Source organism: Alligator mississippiensis, chromosome 4 (assembly GCF_030867095.1).
Source record: "Alligator mississippiensis isolate rAllMis1 chromosome 4, rAllMis1, whole genome shotgun sequence".
In the NCBI taxonomy this organism is placed as follows: Eukaryota; Metazoa; Chordata; order Crocodylia; family Alligatoridae; genus Alligator; species Alligator mississippiensis.
Window position 1 is genome coordinate 76,213,876 of NC_081827.1, and position 22,747 is coordinate 76,236,622.

At 39.1% G+C, this 22,747-nt stretch overlaps 1 protein-coding gene across 5 annotated transcripts in view; it reads left to right on the forward strand.

Moving 5' to 3' along the window:
* The window catches only part of NAV3 (neuron navigator 3), an 878,534-nt gene that overhangs the window by 730,704 nt on the left and 125,083 nt on the right, over positions 1–22,747 (forward strand). For all 5 annotated transcript variants that reach the window (XM_059726114.1, XM_059726111.1, XM_059726112.1 and 2 more), the window contains one exon: positions 5,800–5,919. In XM_059726114.1, coding sequence (XP_059582097.1) covers positions 5,800–5,919 — 120 coding nt within the window. The remainder of the gene's footprint in view (positions 1–5,799; positions 5,920–22,747) is intronic.

Below are 22,747 nucleotides of genomic sequence, written 5' to 3' on the forward strand. Positions count from 1 at the left end.
TTCAGAATTTAAGAAGCCATCAGATATACAGGGCCACCCTCCGAAAGCCCTAGTTAATGGAGGCAGTCAGGTTGTCCCATTTGCAGGCCCTAGAAAGGATGACTTGGGATCACGAGGTATTTGGTACTGTTTCAGTATTCTATCAGTTCTTTTTTAATTGTCTAATTACCTGGCATCTTAACGTTAGCAGCAGGTAGGAGGCATTATGTGTCTAAATGACAGGCAGTGGAGCCACTGCCTTCCATGCCAATACAATATATTGTTAACTAAGAAATTATGTGAAGATTTCCAAGACATTGTTTGCCCTCAGGACAGTAACACTCCCGTTGTGTGTTTTCTGAAGTGGTCTAATAAATAGTGCAGTGAACTTTGGGGGGCGAGGGGTGTTTATTTGTTTGGGGGGGTTAAGTTTACCATGCAGTCCTTCAGTAACATGCAAGTTGTTGAAATATAGTAATATTTAAACCTGAAATTGGGCTTGTCATTTTTCAAGGATTTATGGCCTGATCCTGCACTCACTGAAGTAAGGGGTAATTTTCCCTTGATTTCAAATGGAGCAGGACTGGGTCTTTGTACTGAACTGATTAGTTTATAAGGTGTATATATATCTCAAGCGAGTCTTTGTTTTGTCACCTAGCAATTAATTAGAGAAATAGCCTGACCTGAAGAAAACCCCATCTTCAGCTGGGTAATCATTAGGAGCACTTGCAAATAATCAGCAGTTCTACAGTTTGATGGAAGGGGGAGAGATGACAGAAAATTCAGGGGTGAATGAACCCAACTAAGTCTTATCAGGTGAAGCTGCTGAACTCTATACAGCAGAGGGCTGCAGGTCAGAAGTGAGGGGCACCAGTAGGGCTGGGAGGAGTGCAGGGGGCTGCGGGTCTGGAGTGAGGGGCACCGGCAGGTGGGCAGGGCCTGTGGGTAGGGAGTGAGAGGCATTGGCCGGGGCTGGGAGAGGGGCAGGGGGCTGCAGATCAGGAATGAGGGACACAGGAGATGGGACAGGTGACTGTGAGTTGTGTGTGCAGGACACTGGTAGTGCCAGGGGGCTGCAGGTTGGGAGTGAGGGGAACCAGCAAGAGGTGGGGGGCAGGGTACTGCTGTTTGGGAGTGAGGGTGCTGGCAGGACTGGGGTCAGTGGGTCTGGAGTGAGGGGCAGAAGCAGGGCTGGGGGGTTGTGGCTTGTCAGTGAGGGGCAACAGAATGAGCAGGGGCAGGGCACTGGCATGTCACTGCCCCCTTACCATTATACCTCACCACCCACCCAGTGACAGGTGTCTTCTTTTTTGGACCTGGAAATATGGTAACCCTATTAAGAGCCAGGTATGTATGAAGGTGAAAATTAGGAAGCAAAATCTGGCCTGAAATATTTTAATACTTTTAATACTATTCAGGGATGCATTTGGTAGGTGTGTTCGTCTGAGACAAAAATAAATGCAAAATTCTAGAACTCTTGGTTCAGAAATGATACATTTTATTAGACCAACTAAGAAATTGAAAAAAAAACACAACCAAAAACCATTTTTTCTGCAAGCTTTCTGGCTCTCACACCCTTCATTAGGCTCAGGGAAAATTAAAGATGGTAAGAAGTCTTTTTGTCTCAGACCAACACGGCAACCGTGGATTTTAAACTTCATTGCTGAACAACAAGAAAAAATTCTACACCTCTCTGCTTGCTTGAATTTATTCTTGTTGTTCAGCAATGAAGTTTAAAATCCAAAATTGGCTAAAATTCAGTGTCTTCCATGTTTCAGGGATATATTTGGTTGCCGTGTTGGTCTGAGACAAAAAGAAATGCAGATCTGGTAATGCAGAAAAATAATTTTTTTTGCAGTTTCTTAGTTGGTGTAATAAATGATATTATCTCTGAACCAAGAGTTCTAGAATTTGCATTTCTTTAATAGTACTCTGCTTTCTTACTCTATCCAAAGACTTTTTGGGGGAATAAAATAAAAATAAAAGGAAACTATTTCTTGTTTTGGATATCTGTAGTCCATAATATCTACCGTCTCCATCTTGCATTCTCCAAAGTGATTTCATTTGAAGTAGTAAGTAGTTGCTTATTTCATAGTTAGTCTATAAGGAGCAAATGTACCCTGCCTTCTGCCTGTCTTCAGACACACATGACTAAATACCTCTCTCAAAAGAATTTTGTGATGTTCTAATGAAAACAGTATCTTGTTCAAACCATGATTGTGTTTGCTTGAGATTTTGGTTAGATCTGAATGTTGAACCAAAATTTTTTTGATTTTGCCTAATGCATTCAAAAATCACTTTGCTTAAAGAAGGGATGCATTAAATATGAAATTTCAATTTGATACATTAAAGTCTTGGATCTAAACTTGGCATATGGTTTTGGTTCCGACACTAAAATAATTCTGCTTATGTGATCTCTTCTTGTTTCTGTCTCATATCACCTTTATAATCTCCTTCCTTTAAAAATTTCATGCCTCTCTATGCTACATCTGCCAATACTATTCATCCCAACTTTCTACCTTGCCCAGGTTTATAAACTACATATCTAGTTGTATTTATTTTTAAGTATCAAAATTAATTTGTAATAATGCAAAACAACCACTCGATAGTGTGGTCCCTTGTGCCTTCTCACTTGTGACATCTATATTTATATTAAAATGTCCTCAAAATGGAGTTTGTACAGTGCTAGTAAAGGATGGGGAAAGAAAAAGTAAAAGTGAAAAAATTAAAATGAATGAAATTAGGAAAGTATTATTTGGAGTTGAAATTCATAACATGCAGTGTAGAATCCACTTCACTAATGTCCTCCATCTTATGAGGTGTAAAGTAAGTTTGGCCTTAAATATTTGCCATCGCTTTTCTTTTTTTACATACACACACAAGCACACGCACAGGCCCCAGGCAACAAGGGCATGCATAGAAGCATGCATGTGTACACCCATCCACACACACACACATCCCATGCACCCATGACATGTACAGAAGCGTGCACGTACACACACACACACACACACACACACGTACACCTGTACAGAACCCAAGCATCCGCGGCATGCATGTACATAAATAGAACGCAAGCGTCCAAGACACCCATAACCCCTCAAAACCCAGGCATAGGGAAATGCACACAGGAGCACATGCGTACATGCACACACGCACACACACAGACCCCAGGAACCCGATGCGCGCACACATACATTCAGCGGGCACAGGGTGTTAGGTGGTCATGCACAGGGTGGCTGGCTTGCGGCTATGAGGGTACAAGCCATGATGAACCACTGCCACATCACATCCATGTGGGTGGCCATGATGTCCCACAGCCTCCAGTGAGATGCACAGAGTGACCAGCAGTACCTGACACAGCTCCTGGGCTTCCCTGCTTGGGCATGCAGGCCAGGAAATGAAGGCTCATGCAAGTCACAACAGCAGGGAGTTGGGGTGTGGTGGCCCATGCCCAGCAGCTGATCAGGGTGCCTCGGCTGTTTGTCTCCGTTCAGGAATCTATGGGCATATGCAGACGAAATAGGAGCCCTAAGTAGAAGCGATGGGTTTTTAAAAACACTGCTTCAATTTAGGGCGAAGTAAACCCCTGTGCCATGTACAACAGTGTCTTACCTGCCTCTCCAGCAGCAGGGAGGGGAGGACGAGCTGCCAGAGGGCTACGCAGTCCCTGGGCTGCGGGGGCAGAGGTGGTTGGTGCTTCCCTTTGCAGCAGCGGCAGCCCCCACCAGGTGACACTTGCCCACAGACACCCAACTCAGGCAGTCCCGGGGGGCACCGCAGCTATGGAGGGAAGGACCAGGTCCCTGCACAGTTCATGCAGGCAGGCAGGCTCCAGGGGAAAAGAAAAACAACAAAAAAGTTCAGGCTCACTGCTTTTTTTTTCCTTTGGTGTAGAGCCTGCCTTCCTTGGCTGCTACCAGGCTGCCTGCACAGTCCCTGAGTCACACGGAGCCCAGTGCTTCGCTCCATGGCTGTAGAGCAGCAAACTAAAACTCCTTGGAGGTGTTTTAACTTGCTGTGCCCCAAAGTCATTTAATGCACATTACACTGCCAAATGTGCTACAGCGGCTGGAATTAATGCGCAGTATGCTGCTGACATGTGCAAACACAACACCATTAAAGCAATGCAAAAGCGTTTAACCTGCTTTAAATTGTCATGCACACGTGCCCCTCTTTTTGTCTACATGCTCTTTTGCAGTCCACTGGGAGGTGTACAAGAGCCCCCCTACCACTTGCTGAGCTCAGCCCATGCAGGACAGAGCTTCTACTTCAGGCTTCTTGAACACTTGTGCTTAGCCTAAGAGTCTAGGTAGGATTATTAAAGTAACATTTTTATTTAAGTGGAACTGCATTTGAAGTGAAAGAAGGCTATAGGTTCATCAGTTTATGCCCATGGGAATTTGATATTAATGGTGATTTGTGTTGGGAAAGAACTCTAATGAGTCCTTTAACTGTTCTCATAGCACTGTGCCAGAACTGATTTCAGTGTGCATAAACCAGTGATTCTTAACCAGGGTGCCACAGCAGTGGAGTGCCACGTGATGGTAGCAGTGTTGTGTGCAAATGTGATTCTCAAGATAAGCCTGGAAATTTCAAATAGGACTTCATAGTGTTAAAAAAATTCTGACCCGCTATGGATTTTCTGAGTTCTTTGCAATAGAAGAATTACCCTACTATTTTTCTGTAGTCAAAAAAAGGTAATGAGTCAAAACAAAGAATTGGCATTTTCTGAGTCTATCAAGGGGTGCCTTGAGTCTAAAAAGGTTGGGAACCACCAGCCTAAGCCATTCAAACTAGAGGGATGTCTGCATTTATTCTGAATAAATTCAGTTATGCTGTCCATACAGTCTTCCAGTGTGGTTCTAATGTTTATAATCACTAATTCTTCCAGTATTTTGCCAAAATTACTATTATATATTAGGATTATTTATTCTTTATTACCATAGGTATATATGGATTCTACAAAACACAAGCATACCACGCATTGAAGCCTCACACCACAGTTAAGATCAACAAGATGAGAAAAGAAGGCACATTGAAAATGAGACAATAAATTGATAATCTTTTAGAAAAACAATGCCGAGGTCTTGGGGATTTTATAGGCTTGTGGTATTATTTAATTAAAAACATCAAAGATTAAAACCACTTTAATGATGATTGGGCTTTAGTCAAGTTTTACATAAACGTTCACTGCTTCCTACAATTCAGTCACTTTTAATGGGTGACTTACATTCTTGCTGTATTTTTATTTTTAAATTTAATTCATTGCACCACAAAGAATGCAGTATAAATCAGCCAAAAAAAAGATGATGACACTTCTGGTCAAACTGGAAAGGCCAGCCATCTTTCAAGGCCTATGCAGGTATGGTTCTTGGCTTGTCTGACTATCTGACTGTGCCTGAGTAGAGATTGCAGGTTATCCTCTGCTATCTTCTTTAGATGGACAGAAGGCCCTTCCCATCTTGGCCAGAGGCCTTATTTTTTAATTCAAGTACTATCATTCTTTAGCCATTATCTCAAAACTCAAGACAAATTTATGAATAGGCCTGTGAGCCCTTTATTAAACACAAAATTAGCAAAGCATTTTTCTCTGTACTAAACACAAAAAGTCAAATGATCCTAGAGAAATAGGAAGAGCTGCTCCACTCTAATCTTACTTTACCTGGGACAATGAAAGGCCAAAGTACAGAAATACCATCTAATTTAGTATCCTCATTTTAAGTTTTGATTAAAGGTTTGATTTAAAGCTTAGCTTTAGTAAAAAATATGATTGCCAGATGGCTGTTTCCTGGTAATTGATTGTACATTTATTTTCAGATACATGACAGATGGAGGACTCAACCTGTATACACGAAGTTTAAACCGAATACCAGACCTTGCTGCCTCTCGAGATGTCATCCAGAGAGGGGTGCATGATGTGACTGTGGATGCAGACAGGTACCTTGTTTTTCTTGATAGAACTACTGAAGCTTGCAGACAGGGTCTCTCTATCCTTCATATCTTCCTTCATATCTGTCAAAGCTAGTCATGAATGGTAGTGAATGAAGTCATGATTTGGGACCATTGGGATCCTGGCCCACAAGGGAGGCCTAATGCATCAGTGAATGGGAAAAGCAATATTGTATCTGTGAAAAAGCATCTCTCTTGGGAAGGAGAAAGTGGAAGGGAATGTATTTGTTGAAGACATGGGGAAGAATATCAGAAAATCCAGATGCGTGATGCAATCTGAAGTAGGACCCGATTTTTATATAGCCTTGCATATGTGGGTAAAACAGATAACTCTTTACTTTAACAGGTGTTATTTTTACTCTAACACAGAGAAGCTGAGGTAGAAGGAAGTGACTAGAGTTGGTGACAGGGATCTCAATTGTACTTGATGGCTATTATCCCACTATTGAAACAACTCAAAGCCATATCACTTCAGAAAAAGCTCTTGGGCAGAATTCTGTTACCTTTAGGCACCTAAATAGCAGTTTTCCAGTTGCACAAGTGGTCTTTTTGGCCACACAGTTTGTGATTCTGTTACCTTCTATTACACATGCAGTATGGACCTATAAGGGTACATGCATATATTGTGTATGCTCAGTAAGTTATTTACTGGCTGCATAGCTGCATGGCTATGTATACATGCCCACTGTATACAAAAAATCATAGACAGACAAAATCCCATGACTGGCAGGTGCTAGACACAGTAGTATGCCAATAGAAACTGTCACAAGAAGCAAGGGGGGGTTCCCACTTTTATATAGAAAATCATAGGGGTTAGAGTCACAAGCCAGTGGGTCAAAGGGAGGGAACAGGTAACAGGTAAAGAATCATCAACACTGTGGTAGCACATACTCAGCACCTTAATTCCACCCCCTCCCCACCTCTGGAGGTGTCCTCAAACAAGACTTTAGTCCCTAGAGTGATCAAACAGCAGCCCTCCAGCTACCCCCAAGTCTGAGTCCAGCTCTTTCAGTCCAAGCCAGTGAAATCTTCAGCTCCACTTGGCACTCCTCTGTCTAGGGCTGACCAGGTTCCACATGCATATTGCTGTCTTTACTCCTTATTCCAGCCTCAAACTTTCTCTTCCTTTTCTTTTTCCCCAAGCCCCTGGGTGTTTCTGGGAGTTGCAGTCCAAATTAACAGACATCACAGCTCTGCAGACTGCTTCCTGGTTCTACCTGCTGTTACACATTCCATTCACGTTACAGCAGGGGGGCACTCCCATGCTTTATCCCTAATAGCTGGTTGGTTAAAGCACTGTCCTGAGAAGTCAGAGACCCATGTTCAAACTGTCTGTGTGTGAAGGGAGCCTGAAACTTGGGTCTCCTGCTTCCTGGGCAAGTACCATAACCACTCAGCTATCTGGGCTAAAACCCTTCTTATTTTTTTCCAGGACTTATTCCAGTGTACGTATATGTATGTTGCCATCTATCTGCCCAGCTAGCCTCTATACCTACTTGGCATACTCATCATGCACATGTATACTTAAACATCCACAGTGCACAGGTAATACAGTTGCAAACTGGGTGGAAGTGCTAAAAATGCTACTTATACAATTGGGATAGTATCATTTCGGTTCATAAAGGCTAACAGTTCTATCATCAATGACCATTCCTGTCAGCTCTATCTTTCTCCATCCATAGCCTTTGTGCTCATTAGAATGCAAAGACTGCAATTATAACCAGCTTCCATGCAGGTATGTAATATAAAAGACATGCATTGCATCACCCTTTCTTTGTGTCTCTGTTCGAGGACCAGGCACAATCTGTTCCTTGGTGCATAGCAGACACCCACTTTTGTCAGGCTAGCTTGGCAGATGATCTTTTCTCTTTTTTCTTTAGTTAAAAAGTATATTTTTCAGACATGGACTCATGCCATCAAGCCTGAATCTAAATTTATAGCCCAACTTTTGCAGAGCTTAGAGCTGTTCAGATTTGGGGGTTTTGTTCAGCCCATTACAGAGATAAGGACCAGCTGTGAAGCTTGGCAGTGTTCAGATTTCTTTCCATCTTTTTTAAATCAAATTTCCTTTAAGGAAAACATAATAAAGTTTAATGAGGAGGAGGAAAGGTTCACAAAACGGTATTGATTTTGCAAGGCCAACAAATTAGTTAAGGTTCCTCACAGGCCCCTCCTTAGGATTTATTATTATTCATAATGTTGTAAATTGTCTGTGGAAAACATTAATGGTACATAATGCATAAAGCTTGCATTAATCAAATGGTGCATATAATGCATTAGAATACAAAAGGTGGTTTAGTTTAGCGGTATAGTTACTTTAAAAAATGCTTTTCCTTTGTTAGTAGATTAATATCAATAGCCTTATAAAAGGAATCTGTTTTAAAGAGCAAGTTGAACTAAGAGAGTTTGCTGCATTGGTACAAAATGGAAGGAAGAGAATTTCAAGTACAGAAGGAAGTACACAAGCAGGAGTGGGGGAAGAGTATACAGTTGGCATGTAGGAGAATAATTTGGATGGAGTTCAGACAGTAAGAGAGGGAGAAGGAAATGACAGATGAGCTGTCAGTACAATATAGTTGTATAGAGCATAGAATGTGAGGACAAGAACCTTAAACTTGCTAACCTTATTAACAAGAAGATGGATAATGGGGATGACAGAGGGTGCGTCTACATATGCATTTGCGTTGCATTAAATTTACTGCGCAGTAAGTGGAAATAGGCCGGTGTTTACACATGCAGATGTTAAAGCACATTAAGGCTGTGTGTGTTGCTGCACAGTAAGGCATCTACACGTGTGTTACAGCACAATAACTAATTGGTTGTAATTTTGCTACCTACATCATACAGGTATCAAATTTATACCCAAGTCCGCGTAAGTTGCCATAGTTACTGCACAGTATGGGTGTGCACATGTAGATGCATGCCCATACTGCTCAGTAATTTGTGGTTACTGAGTAGTAATTTAGGTTACTGCACAGTAAATGGGCATGTGTAGATGCACCCAGAATCTAGCAATCACACATTTTTCTGATCTGTCTGTTTATCCATCTATTTAGTATTCAGAAGTCTTAAAGTTCCTCTAAATCAACATTATTCAGATTCAGATTTCAAATTGCTCAGACCCAGAACTGATCAAGGCTATCGGCTGAAACCTATCACTAATAGAAGGTCTGAATTAAGTTTTAGATCTTCTGACAGTCCTCACTTTCTGATCTCTAGAATTAATAAGGGCTGTTGTTTTGTGGTCATTTCTAGATATATTGTTTAACAGTATATGCCGAGAAGCAATGTGTATCTTATATTGAGACTAGTGGTAAAGATTATCAGTAAGGTCACTTAGCACTTTACAACTGTGTCTTGGGTTGCATTATAAGCCTGTCAAAAGTTAACCATGGGAGCTGACACTTTCCATAATGAGTGTTTCCTTTGAGTGAGGTTTTGTTCTTTTTTTTTCTTTTTTTAATTTCAACCAAAATTGTCCAGCCATTCCCAAGAAAGAAGCAAAAGAAAAATATGTTGTTTTGCCCACATTAGCAAATTGTGGTGCCTTTTTCTGCAAACAGCTCTGTTAGCCACCTTGGCTTGTGTCCAGGGACTCAAAATGTGGCAGGGGATAACTTTTATGTTAATGTTCTGGTCCTCTGTGAAAATCTATCCAGTTATAAACTTTTAAAAAGTAATCTTAGTTTGCCCCGGCTCAACAGACATTTCTTCAAAGGTTCTGTCCTTGGTGAAAATGCTCCAGTCTCCCTGAATCTCTAGAACAGACTACTTTCAGCATGAGACACCCATGCAGAGTGGCAGAGCATACAACTGACTAACACAAAGCTGGATTAGCCTGGAAATAACTGCTCCCACTTGCTATTTTGCATGCGGGTGCTGGGTAATGGGACCAAAAGCAGGGAGCCGGCTCTCAAACAATCCGTGTCAGCACCCAAAGGTGTCATATGGAAAAATAGAATAAAACAATGTTGTTAGAGATATTCAGTTGAAGTTGCTTGAGCCCAAAGAATTCTAGCATTTCCTCAAGTTGAACACTCAATAGCAGCATTAATATTCTTTTTTTAACACAGTCTTTTGTATATATGTATTGTATATGTGGGCTGGGCCATCACACAGTAAGACTATATTTGTGGAGTGCCGGGTACAAATATTTATTTCTGAGATTGATGGTGGCCACAAAGCTCAGGTTTGCCAAAATGAAGTTGATCCATAAGAAAGCAGCATTAGGTTATTCTAGAGAAGAGTTTACCATGCATTTCAGCAGTGTGTCTATTATAATATACAAACTTAGGTGGAGAAAACAACAATTGCTGTGTCCCTTGCATTGATTGCGAGGCTGGATTTTGGTCCTTCATAAGAGCTTGTATACATAGTTTGATTTTATTCTATTGTAGTATTTCTTTCACATTCTGAGGAAAAATAATAGAGGTTATATAAAGGCTGAGCTTTTGGACTTGCATGGTATACATAAATGTGCTTAATGTGTGTGGCCCATATGACTATGTGTCTGTTCTTTGGCCTATGAAGGATGTAATATATTTACTTGGATACAAGACAACCCTGAATGTAAGAAAACTCGCCAATAATTAGATTGTACACACAGAACATTTATACATTTATTATAATTTTCCATGTATGGAATCTAATTATTGGAGAATCATCTTAAATTAGTCCCCCCCACTACTGTACATGGTGAGGGGAAAGGTGATGAAGGGGGCTGTAATGGGGCAGGGAGTGGGGGGTCAGGTGGTAGAGGACAGGCAGTGAGAGGCAGGAAGCTTGGCTCCTGCTGCCTATTCCCCCCCACCCCACTTAGCCTCTGTTGTGCCTGTCCCCCACCCCCAGCCTCAGGCTGCCCAAATCCCTCCTTCTCCTGTCCCCCCCCACCCCCCCGGTGCTTCTGCCACCTGCAGCCTTAGGCCCCCGACCCCTTCCTGTCATCAGTGTGCCACCCCCCCCCACCCGCTCCTGCTCTTCCCCCCTTTACCTTTGCTCTGTGCTAGCAGGCTCCATCCCTGCTGCAGTCTGGGACACAGAGCACAGCTCCAACCCAGCCTGTAGCAGAAGTACAGAGCAGCATTGCTATTCCACCTTGGTCCCCTAGCAGCAGCACCAGCTCCCTGCTGCTGTTGCTATAGGGCTGGGCTGCAGTAGCAGTTCCAGGTCCACACCTCTGCTATGGGGCCAGGCTGGAGCCATGGTCCATGCCCCAGCCTGCAGCAAGGATGGTACCTGCCAGTGGGGAGCAATGTTGACTGCTGCAGTAGGGATGGGAGAGGGAGAAACAGCATGGGGGGAGAGTAGGGGGTCATTCAGAGGCTGTGGCTACAGCTGTAGCACCAGGTTGGAGACATAGCCCTAACAGCTATCTGCTGTTCCCTTCTCCCCCCCCCCCCCCCCCCCCCACTGCTTTGTGCTAGATTTTAAGACGAGAGGCTTTTTCCCCTGTGTTAAATGGGGAGGGGAAAACATATTCTAACTGAGGAAATATGGTATATGTGTTTTCTATAGTAAAGCACTAAGTAACTTTTTAACATGATGCCTCTTTCATTATGGCATTGGCATGATACTTGGCTTCGTCCACTTAGTTGGAAGGCACTCAAATGCTATTTACATGCTAGGAAAAAATATACGATATACTACAATACATATTTTATATTCACCCAGGGAGGGATATGTCTGTATTCTTGCCATTTAACAGCCAGCAACTTCCACTGATAGTGGTTCCGTGTTCCTGATAGAAATTGGACTTGGTTCTTTTCTGACATTCTAACTTCTAAGTTTTGAGGTTTTTTAATACTTTATGGCTTTTTCTATTCATGAATTGGCAGCACAGAGCTCTCCAGCTAGGTGGGCTAATGTCTCCAGGGATAATGCCAATTCAGGCAGATGCACACTCTAGGTCTGATTCTCCTGTCACTTCAACACTGATAAATCAGAACTAATTCCAATGAACTCACTGGAGATATTAAGATGTAAAATAGATGTAAGAGGAGAATAAGGTCTTTTGCATTAATGACTACTCTGTAATCAGTTGTAACTGGCACCTGCTTCTTCCCCTGGAGTCCCAGAGAGCAAGCTAGTGAAGGATCTCCCCATGGAAACTTAGCAAAAGATTGTTCTTTCTAAATAAGTTACAAGTCGTTCATAACACTATAATAATAAAAGTTTAAACACATTAACATAAAATATGCCTATCAATTCAAGTGTTTCCATAATGCTGTGTGCATGTGGCTCTCAAAAATTCATCATTTTCCACTAGAAGACTCATGGCGGTTCAATTAAATGGATTAAAAGACATTAGGATCATAAGAATTTAAGACCGTCCCATAATCATTTTACAACAATTTTTTTGTATTTGAACTTTTAGCTATAAAAAGGCTTTATGGTGGTTACTTGGGTGGCTCATCTGCTGTTGACTTGCCTTAGATGCAAAGAAAGTTCTGGTTAGAGCAAGATGTATCTTTTAAAATGATGGTATATCATTTTCGCAAGAGCTGAATTTAGCTTACTGCATTACTTTCATGATCAACTTTCTTTCTCCAGCACTATCCTTTCTCCATCATATGCCAGATCGCAGTCCAGGCACACCACCTACTTACTTTTTATATCTAAGAATTGCTTCATAAATTGAGGCATGTGGTGTAGTTCAGGCCCAAAACTTTTGTGGCTGCCTCTGTGAATATGCCTCGGTCACTACCCCACTCAAATACATTTTTTCTGCACTGTTCTGTGAGGCCTCTCTCACATGTTTCCAGAGATATTATGTTTCAGCCTTCCTTAATATGCTTGCACCATCTGTTACTTGTGCAGAAGATTTGGCAGTCATCTCAGGCTAGCTCAGGTTGGCCTGTTGTTTGTTCTCAGCCAAACCATAATCACTATAATACATTATTAATTATAATTATTCTAAAATAATTCCAGATTTTGCCTGCAGTTTATTAGTAGCTTCCTGTATGGATGACTATATGTCTTTTCTGGTATTTGCTTGAGTACTTGAATGTTGAGTAGGAATATTATACTTTGGAAAAGGAAGTTTGAGGGATCAAATTACAAACTTAGTTTATAACATAAAGTTTTGATAGGTAAAGGAAAGACTAATTGAGATTATGAACAATAACTCAAAATCCTAGTGGAATTTGTGTCTTTTTCTCATTTTCAAATTTTTGGCCATTACATTGAAACCAGTTTTATCATTTGGAATTTAACTCCCAGGACTTTTTCTGAACACGCACGCGTGGTGTATATGGTAGAGATTATCTACTTGTCCAGATATCGTTGCTTATCATATGTATTTCAGCAGCGCAATAGTTCTGTGCTTTATCCCATGAGTCCCCCTTGGGTAGTAATAGTGTGATCATTGTACCTTTCTTCTGTCATATGAGGACTGTAAATACTGTCTTTTCACTTTAACCCTTTTGCTGCCTTTATTATTGCTATATGGATTGCAATATAAAATATTGACATGATATCTATGAATAAATAGCTTGGCAAAGTAAATAAATATGGCTGTATTTTTCCCAGTCCTGAAGCCTTAAACAAACAGAGTCCACTATTTTTTGTAATACAGCTTGACATTCTTTTTCTGTATCTGCCTTTACTGCAGAGTGTATTTGGCATTGCTGTTCTGTGACACAAAGCAAAAATTTCATTACATCTCTTTTGAAAATTGGTATGATTTACCTGATCATGTGATCTGTTTTCAGAAGTTGCCATGGATACAATTTTAAAACATAATGAATAGTCTTAAGGCACTGAGTTACCAGAGCTATACCTCAGTACTTTTGTTGCTTTTACTGAGTTATCCTAGACAAGATAATGTAAGAATCTGTCTTTTGGTACAATTCAGATATAAAACTCTGGTTTTACTATTATTGCTTTCTTCACCAATTTTAAGCTTCCATCATTTCTTTCAACATCTGTTTCTGTTAACATTTCCCAGCATTTACTTTTATTATTTTCAAATCATCTTGCATTTCCATAATATCTGTTGTAAATCTTTACTCATTTTGTCATCTGTTGTAATGCTATCAAAAGCATTTCCAGGTCATTGTACTTTTTCAACACATATAGTTTTTTCAAATTGTATTTCTGCAAACCAGTAATGCTAAACTAAACCACATAAACTATATATTTTTTCATATTCAGCTCATGAAGGATAGAAAAATGATGTCAAAAGCAGTACTTCTGCTTTTTTTTACTTTTGATGTTATAAAAAAATTCAAGACACTTTGTGTTGTTTTCACAAGACTATAAATTAATAATATTTTTACTTGATTTTGATTTGTGCCAGATTACTAATTTACAGAATACTTTTAAATTTGACTTAGTATTTTTGTGTCTGCTCATGCTTTCAAAATCAAGAACCTATATAAGTAATATAAAACAACTGGCCTTTAATTTGCCTCATAACATTGCCTTCTCAAGTTATTTTAAATTTCTGTAGAATCATCATCAGAGCTACAAATCAAAATGCATATTGACCAGATGTGTAAGAAAGTAGGTTCTGATACCTTATTAATATCAATGATATAAATAAATTGTGTTGTTATTACATTGCTATTATGTTAAACTTCCATAATCCTGAAGTATAATGTCTTCAGAATATTTATTTGCATCCAGCTTGGATGGGGAAATTACATTGAGAACATAAGAAAAGTATATACCAGATGTTAGGTTCAGGAGTGAACTACAAGTGGGTATGCAAAATGAATAATAAATGAAATGTTTTTTTCCTCTGTTTTTGTCAAGCAGCAGCAAAAAGGGACAATATCAGCTAATTTGCTGATTCAGTTTTATGACAGTGGCATCTATGGAAGTAGATTCTTTAGTCTCCTGAATACGATGGAACTGAATATGATGCTGAATGGCTGAGCCATTTGACTTACTGTAGGGTCATGAAACTGAAGGGTAGCTATTCACAGCTGATGCATTTTATATTCTCTCAAATTTCTCCTTACAGAGTGGGTGGTATTGAGCTACTTATTAGTGTCATATGCATTCTACTTGCATTCTCTAGTTTTGCTTCACTCAAAGTTTGTTTTAAGTGCTTATACATAATGTGCAGTGAGGCTGGATTTTATTATATTTTAGCTTATTGCAAATATTCCCTTTCAGGAAAAATGTGATGGCTTTATTTTGATTGTAATTTATTTCTAAAGGGAATTTCAGATAGAGGGTTGGATTAGATGGTCTCTGGTGTCCATTTCAATACTGTCATTATATAAAATTGTAATGAAAACTCTTGCACATACAGCTGGCATCAATACATGCAGGCATTTCAGCATAGTAACTCTATCTGTGGACTGATTTGCGATTAAAGTTAATCCCAAATCAGTCCACACACACAGTGTTACTGCGCAGTAAGGTGTTTACATATGCATTACTGCTCAGTAATTAATTGGGCATAAATTTGCAACCTGAATTAAGCAGGTAGCAAATTTATGCCCAAGTCAGCCTAAATCGGTATAGTTACTGTGCAGTACAGGCATGCACATGTAGATGTGCACCCGTACTGCATAGTAATTTTCATTTAGTGTGCTGTAACCAAAATTATTGCACAGTAAATGTGCACATGTAGATGTGCCCACAGAGTGCTTGTATATGCCTCTAGTTGTAGTATCTTTCTGTTATACTATTGTAACAAACTACTTAGAGGAACAAACTGATATATATAGATATAGATCTCTTTCTCTCTCTTTATATATATATATATATATATATATACTGCCCCCCCCATTTAGTAGAAGAATAAGTTGCAACCAAATTTTGACAGTTCTTCAGAACACCACAGGCTTAAGTTTATGAAGATTTAATTTGAATCTCTTCTATGTGCTGTGCATTTGATTCCAGGAATCAATGTGTACACTATTCTTTAATCCAAGTTCATTTAATTGATGGCTAGGGGAGCTGGCCTTACTCTGATTCTGTTTAGTTGTTAAAAAGACTTATGGTAATTTATACAATAAAATAAGTGGAACTGAAATTACAGCTCTGCAAGATGACAAAATGGTCTGTATTGGACAGTTCCTTCATTAAATTCTATGTAGAATTATAACTTGTAAACTTTTTTCAGAGTTTAATACCTGGGTTATAATAATATCTGCCCAAAGAATGGATCGCCAACCTATTTTTTGTGTTGCTTAGCCTTAGATATTGATCATTCTTGATGCATGCTTTCTCCACAGGAAAACTGTTCCTGATTATTAAAAAAATACATAAATATTTTTCAACATTAAACTACTATAAGAAAATCTTCTGTAATGATTGCTTACTACTTAGTAGGCATGCAGAAGTATAAATGCTTGGCAAACATGCAAAGTAGTGTAATTAATACCATTACATGACTGTTGAAACTAATATTTTCAAAAAATCTGACTGCATTTGTAATACTGAAAAATCTGCTTCCTGGGTTTATTGGCTAGAGATCAGTTTCATAGGACATTGTGCATTTGGCAGCTTAAATAGCTATATTAAGTCATAGGAAGCTGTAAGAAAAACCAAGAGATAGATCATGGCTCATCCTGCACAAGCATGTAGGGGAGTAAGATTGGAGCACAAGGTTCCCTTTTGTCAGCTACACAATGTTTTACTTCATGGGAACTACTTTTTTTCCTATCCAGGTGGAAGATGAGGGAAGTAGGAATGGGGAATGGGCTGAGCCAAGGCTGCCAAACTTCTAAGTAGCTGGGGCCACACCGGTGTGGGGGCCTCTGACCCCAACTGCAGATCGCAGCCATGGACACCCTCACCACAGTGTGCCAGCCAGCCCCACCACCTTGAGTGAGGGCAGGGAGCAGAAGCTGGAGGGGAGATAGGAGCATAAGGTTCCCTTCTGTCAGCTACACAATGTTTTGTGTAGCTGACAGAGTAATGACAGGAGTGGTGGCTGGATGGGAGCCTAGGACCTGCAAATAGGCTACATGAGGTCTAGGGGCTGTGAGAGGGATTACCCTTGGCTAAACCATGGTTCTGTGCCTCCAGCCAGCAGGATGCTAGAGAACATGCCTTTCTCTGAAGCAGAGGTAAAACTTGGATGTAGTTTGTGACTCCTTGCATTGCAGTCTGCTTTGTTAGTTGCTCCACACTTGTCCATACCTAAAAGGGAAGTCAAAGTTTAGTTCTAATGTATATTAAGACAGAGACTTGAGTGTGGAGTTGGATTAGAGTACCTCCTGAGGCCCCAGTTTTCTGTGATTCTATCTGCAAAATAAACATTGGATTGGCACTTATGTTGTGAAGTAGAAAAACCTTTCTGAATTTGACTTAGCAACTGTTTGCCAGGGATTTTCTTCCCTGAATGTATTGGTTAATGGCCACAAACAATTCCCTGTCCAGTCTCAGTATCCATGCAATACTTGTAAATGGATAAAACCAAAAAGTAAAAAAACTGCAATAAGCCAGAGCAAGTTAAATTACACAAGAACCTTTGCATCTCCAAAATAAGGAAAAGCTAGTCAACTTAGAAAGCTTAGTGTACTCATTGCTGAGACTGACAGATTGTGAAAGTGCAGTTTGGGAAGGATTCATTGTACTAGGCGCATCTACAAGTGTGCTTTAATGTGCATTAGCTTATTTTAAGCATCACAAGAATACTCTTTAGTTAATGCACATTAAAATAGGCTAATGTGCCTTCTTCTAGTTTTTCAGAATGGAGGTTCTAGCTTTAATGTGCATTACCTAAAGCACATTAATAAACATGTAGATGCACCTACTGAATAGCTATCAGACAATGCAGAGAATATCACTTGCTGCATGATACTCTCTTTAAAACACTGACTTGTATGTTAACCTTTCTCTTTGGAAAGCTTCCTTCCACACACTTTTATCTGCTTTGTATATTTAAATTATGCCATCTCTATGTCTTCTTTTGATCAAGAGAAAAAATAGATCTTTTCTTTACAATCTGTTCTCATATTGAAGGTTCTGAAGGCTTGCTGCCCTTATCCAGGCATGCCTGTGGCAACTTCATCTCCTTACAGGCAAATATTTGGTGTCTCAGTATGTTCAGAGTTTGTTTTCTTTTGAAGTTACAGCATTAATCTCATCTGTATCTAATTGTTATAATATTAAGTCTTCAAAGATTTCCTTGCCATATGTAAACAAAACATTGTCATACAATTTAAGCAGGATCAGATGTGCAAAATTAACAATGGAACCTACATTGCATTTTACAAAAGAGTTTTCTGTACCAAGGGATAAAATAAATTCATAATTCAAACCTTCTAAGTGAATTGAATCATTTTAAGAAAAAAATAACTTTTCCTAATTAGAATTCCCCAAAAAGAATAAGCTATTGAAAAGTTGCCTGTGTGTTTTGACTATGTGATTGAACTTTTTATTTATTCACTTAGAGAAATTATGCTCCAGAAATGTTTCAGATAGAAACATGGAATATAAAATGGTTGGTAACTCCATTAACTGCTGAATGAGTAAATTCATGAAAGCAAAAATTGCTTTATGGAATTTTAAAAGCGCATGTAGCTTTGAAAATAATTGCATTGCCTTGGGAAGAACAATAATTGGCAGTACAGAGATTTGTCATTCCTAGTGGTAGTTTTTTAGAAATAAATCTTAGCAATATAAGTTCAATATTTTTCGTTTAATATTTTCTATGATTTTATATCAATCATCTAGCATAAAGGAAATAAAATATGTCAAAAAGATGAGATTTCAACAAATTGTCATGAAAAAGAGCTGAAAAGAAACCATAGGGATGAAAAACATTTACTAAGTCATGCAGTGCACCTTCCCATATTGTCCCTGTAACAGAGCTGTCTGATTCTTTAAGTGGGAACAGTCAACCCTGTTGAAAGAGCCCAGTCCATTTGGACAGGCAGGGAGTGTCCTGCTAGGAATTTTGAAAAGCTCCCAAAAGAGTAGGAAAGAGAGGAAGAAGGAAGCAAGCAAGCTGTGAATGCAGTTGCTTTTACTACAAGAAGGGGGCCTGACTGCTGTTCTAGAGGAGAAGCCACAGGGCTTCTCCTCTAGTGCCTGGGTTGGGGCGCAGAATGGTTTTTAGCTTCCTTGTTTATTTGTTGGCTTGCTTGTAGCCCAAAGACTAGATAGGAAAGACTGAGGAGCTCTTCAGAAAGCAAAGCTTGCCTGCAGAAGTCAGCAGGCTACATAACCCATTCCTTCCTGTTCCTTAATGTAGAGTTGCAAGTATGTTGTTCAGTTTTCTCTTTCTTGGTCCTGATGGATAGCAAAAAGACAGAAGGACAGAGGAGACTTTGCACAAGTGGGTCTGTGCAGAAGGAGTGGGCACCACTCACCCACTTCATAAGATGTTTCTATGCATATGTACAGAACCATCCCGGCAGAAAGTGGAGGTTTGATGACTTAGAGACAAGAGCAAACAAGCCAAGGACAGGCCTGAGAAAGATACCATTTTTTTGGCTGCCAAAGAAATTGCTTTTGTTTTCTTTGGCACTTCCTTGAAAAAGGCAGTTCAAAGGCAGCCTCAATCAGTTCAGGTTAATTTGGGAAACAGGAGATCAGCATCCCCGAGGGTGATATTCTGTTCCTATTTGGTTGTCTAGATTGAACTTCTTTTTTCCATTTAGTCGCCCACGTTGACTTAGGTAAATGGCAACTTAGATGATGAAATGGAAATTGAATATCAATCTAGATGACCAATGTCACCTCTGGTCTCCATGTCTCTGCCACTCTGCTGTTAGTGAGTGGTTTCTTAGAATGGAGGGGTATGGCATAGAAGACATTCACACCTTTACTAAAGTGTTTTTGCATAGATTGATTTTTGTTAACAGAGGATTCCTGAAATAGAAATATGTCAAGAAAATCTGGCAAACTCTAGTAAAAATCACCCATTTTAATACAAAAGGGCTAATGCAATAGATATGTGGGAATTGGTAGGCCTGATACTGGAATACTGTTTAGTTTTGCTAACCAGATTTTAAAAATTTGAAAATTTAGAGAAGTTGTAAAAAGATTCACAAAAATTATCCAAGCTTTGGAGAAAGTGTCTGAGAATGATAGAATTAAGGAGCTCAGTCTCATTCATTACACAGATTAAGGTGTGATTTGGTTACCTTCTTGGGAAGAAAATCTTGATTTCTAAATGGCTCTTTGACCAACAAAGATAAACAAAAGCCAATGAATTGAGACAAATTCCAAATAAAAGTTAAGACACAATTTTATATTTGAAGGTGACAGGTGATGAACCTTTGGAACAAGTTCCTTGGAAAAGTGGGAGATTCCACATCTCAGGAAGTCTTCCAAACAGAACTTCAAATTATACCACATCAAACCATTTATTGTTGTTTAATAAAAAGGGGGTAACTGGATGAAATGTATTGTCCTATGATATTCAAGAAATTATTCTTGGTGATATAATGGTCCCCCTCTATCTTAAAATTCTATGAATTTCTAAATTTCCAGAAAGGGATTGTAAGGTAATAATATATTTTTTAACTATCTGTCTTTGAGATGCTGTAAGACCTCTCACATATGGACGTGTTATGTACTGTTGGTAAAGGAAGATAGCTGATGTGATAGATGGGTAGTTTTCCCGAAAGATTATTTTGCCGGAGAATTTAGAAAATATCATGTACTTGTCACAGGATATTTTTACAGAGATTATGAGCTTGTCACCCTTGATGTTAATGAGTGTATTCATTACCCTGTGCTTAAAGGCATAAACTTTTTAGTGTTTGGATCTAGACCTTTAAAAATCTCAAATAGATGATCTGGGCTTAATTATAGTTCCTAAAGTCTTTTTGGGTATCCACTCTGGATGTGGCTGTCCTGGCATTGTTCTTCCTTCTTATGATTATCCTCATAAGACGAAGATAATTCAGTAAAGATCCTGGCATCAAGAGTTCCCTAATAAACATTTATTCTTTTCTGACAGAAAGCACATTACATTAGACTAGACTAACTAAATCAGAGTTGTATCATTTAGGCTTTTGTAAGGAGCTGGCTTGCTTCTTCAGATGATTTAATTAGCCTACAAGCTGCAAATCTTCCCTGCCTTCTGTCTGACTTCAGACTAAGATGGCTACCTACCTCGTTCTTTTTTTCTTGAGACATCAGTTTCTTCAAGGCCACCTTGTTGAAAAGCCCTCCTGGAGCCCAATTTTAGAATTGTTCAGAACCCTGTGGATAGACGGTCCTGTCCTGCCCCCGAGTCTTTTATGTTTTTACTTTTTTTTGACAATTAGTTATCTCCCTTGAATTTTCCAAGGGAGTATTGCTCAAATGCCAAGGAATAATACAGCTTTATTTTTACCCAAACTTTACTTGCCTGGAGCTGCTAGAAAAAGGTGATATCAGCTTGGTGTGCTGTTAAGTGATAGGTATTTATTTAGGATAGTTGGATACATTGAGAATGTATCTGTTTGCTGATTTTCTTTAGCTTACACCTTATTTGAGAGTCACTCAAAGGGTTCTACCAAAAAAAAATATCCTAATTATAAGTTGAAAGCACTTGCTAAATGTACTATCATTTTGTGTTGCAGACCCCATCTGGGACTTGTTTGGTCTTAGCTAGTTGTTAATATTTAATAGCTAAAGTTCAATCATATCTTTTTACGCATACTCTTTTTTTTAGAAAGTTTCTTGCAATGTTATTTTCCTTATAGTACTTCAAAGTACGTTTGTTTTTGTAAATTTATTGTTATCGATAGCTTACATCCTGAAAATAGGACACCATTCGCTAGGAAATAAAGTGTTGATTTCATTGCTTTGCCCTGCTTCTGTTTGTATTGAAATATTGTTACTCTAAAGCAAGAGCTTACAGCAAATTTTGATTTTAAAAAAGAACCAAAATTATATTTTAAATAAAAAATAATTTAAGAACATAAAATAAGAAAACACACCAATGTTTGTGTTTTTAAAACCTCAGCTGACGTCATTACTTACACGTTTAATATCTATTTGTAGTTGCAACAGTCACAGCATGAAGTGATGTACTGTCATTGAGCGTAGTATCTTAGTGCAATGAACTGCCATCACAGGAATTTAAAACGAGGTCTGTTTTATGAAAACCCTGATATCTTTGAAGAAAACTATTTAAAGAGTGTTCAGTGAGTTTCTTAAGAGTTGAGGGTTGTTTTTTTTTCTTTTCCTTTTTTAAAGTGGAATTCTTGCTCTGTGTGAAAAGAATTGCCTTCATGTATGGTATGTGACCTGAATGTTTTGAAGAGTGAAAACTACTTCAATTGACTTCATTTCACAAGTGGTTTCCTGCTGTTCAAGAGTGAAAGCAATTTTTGCTCTCCTATTTTATACATCTTTTTTAATAATTGTCATAGTACCTTTAGCATTATAAAGCAAGGCAATTGAGAAAATGCTGAAAACACAGTGAAAAACTCAGCATGAATCTTAGGGAAAATATATTTACATCTATTAAATGCAAAAAAATTACACAGGTAATTTAAAGCTGGTCAGGTAAAATGTGACAGTTAAGGTTCTAAGAAATTCTTATTTTTCTTATTATTTTCCATCTATTCATGGGAAGCCAATGGCTTCTTTCATACTATTTTTCCACCATTGATACTATTGGTGCAGTGGGAAATTATAAGAAAATAGGACTGGTGGAGATTCAGCTGCAGATCTAGCAAAATAATTTCAAGACTGAGAGCCACTTAGTGAGTATTCTTAAGCAAGATGCTTTCCCTGTTTACATCCTAGCTTCTTATATCTGCAATATAGACAATAATAGTTATCAAGCTTACCGCATTTTCATGAAAGGTAATTTAATTAATGTTTCAACAGTTCTCTGGGAGCATCTGGACAGATTCTCAGTTCTGCTCTGACTTCTTTGTGTCCCTAAGCACAAAAAGGACTTGAT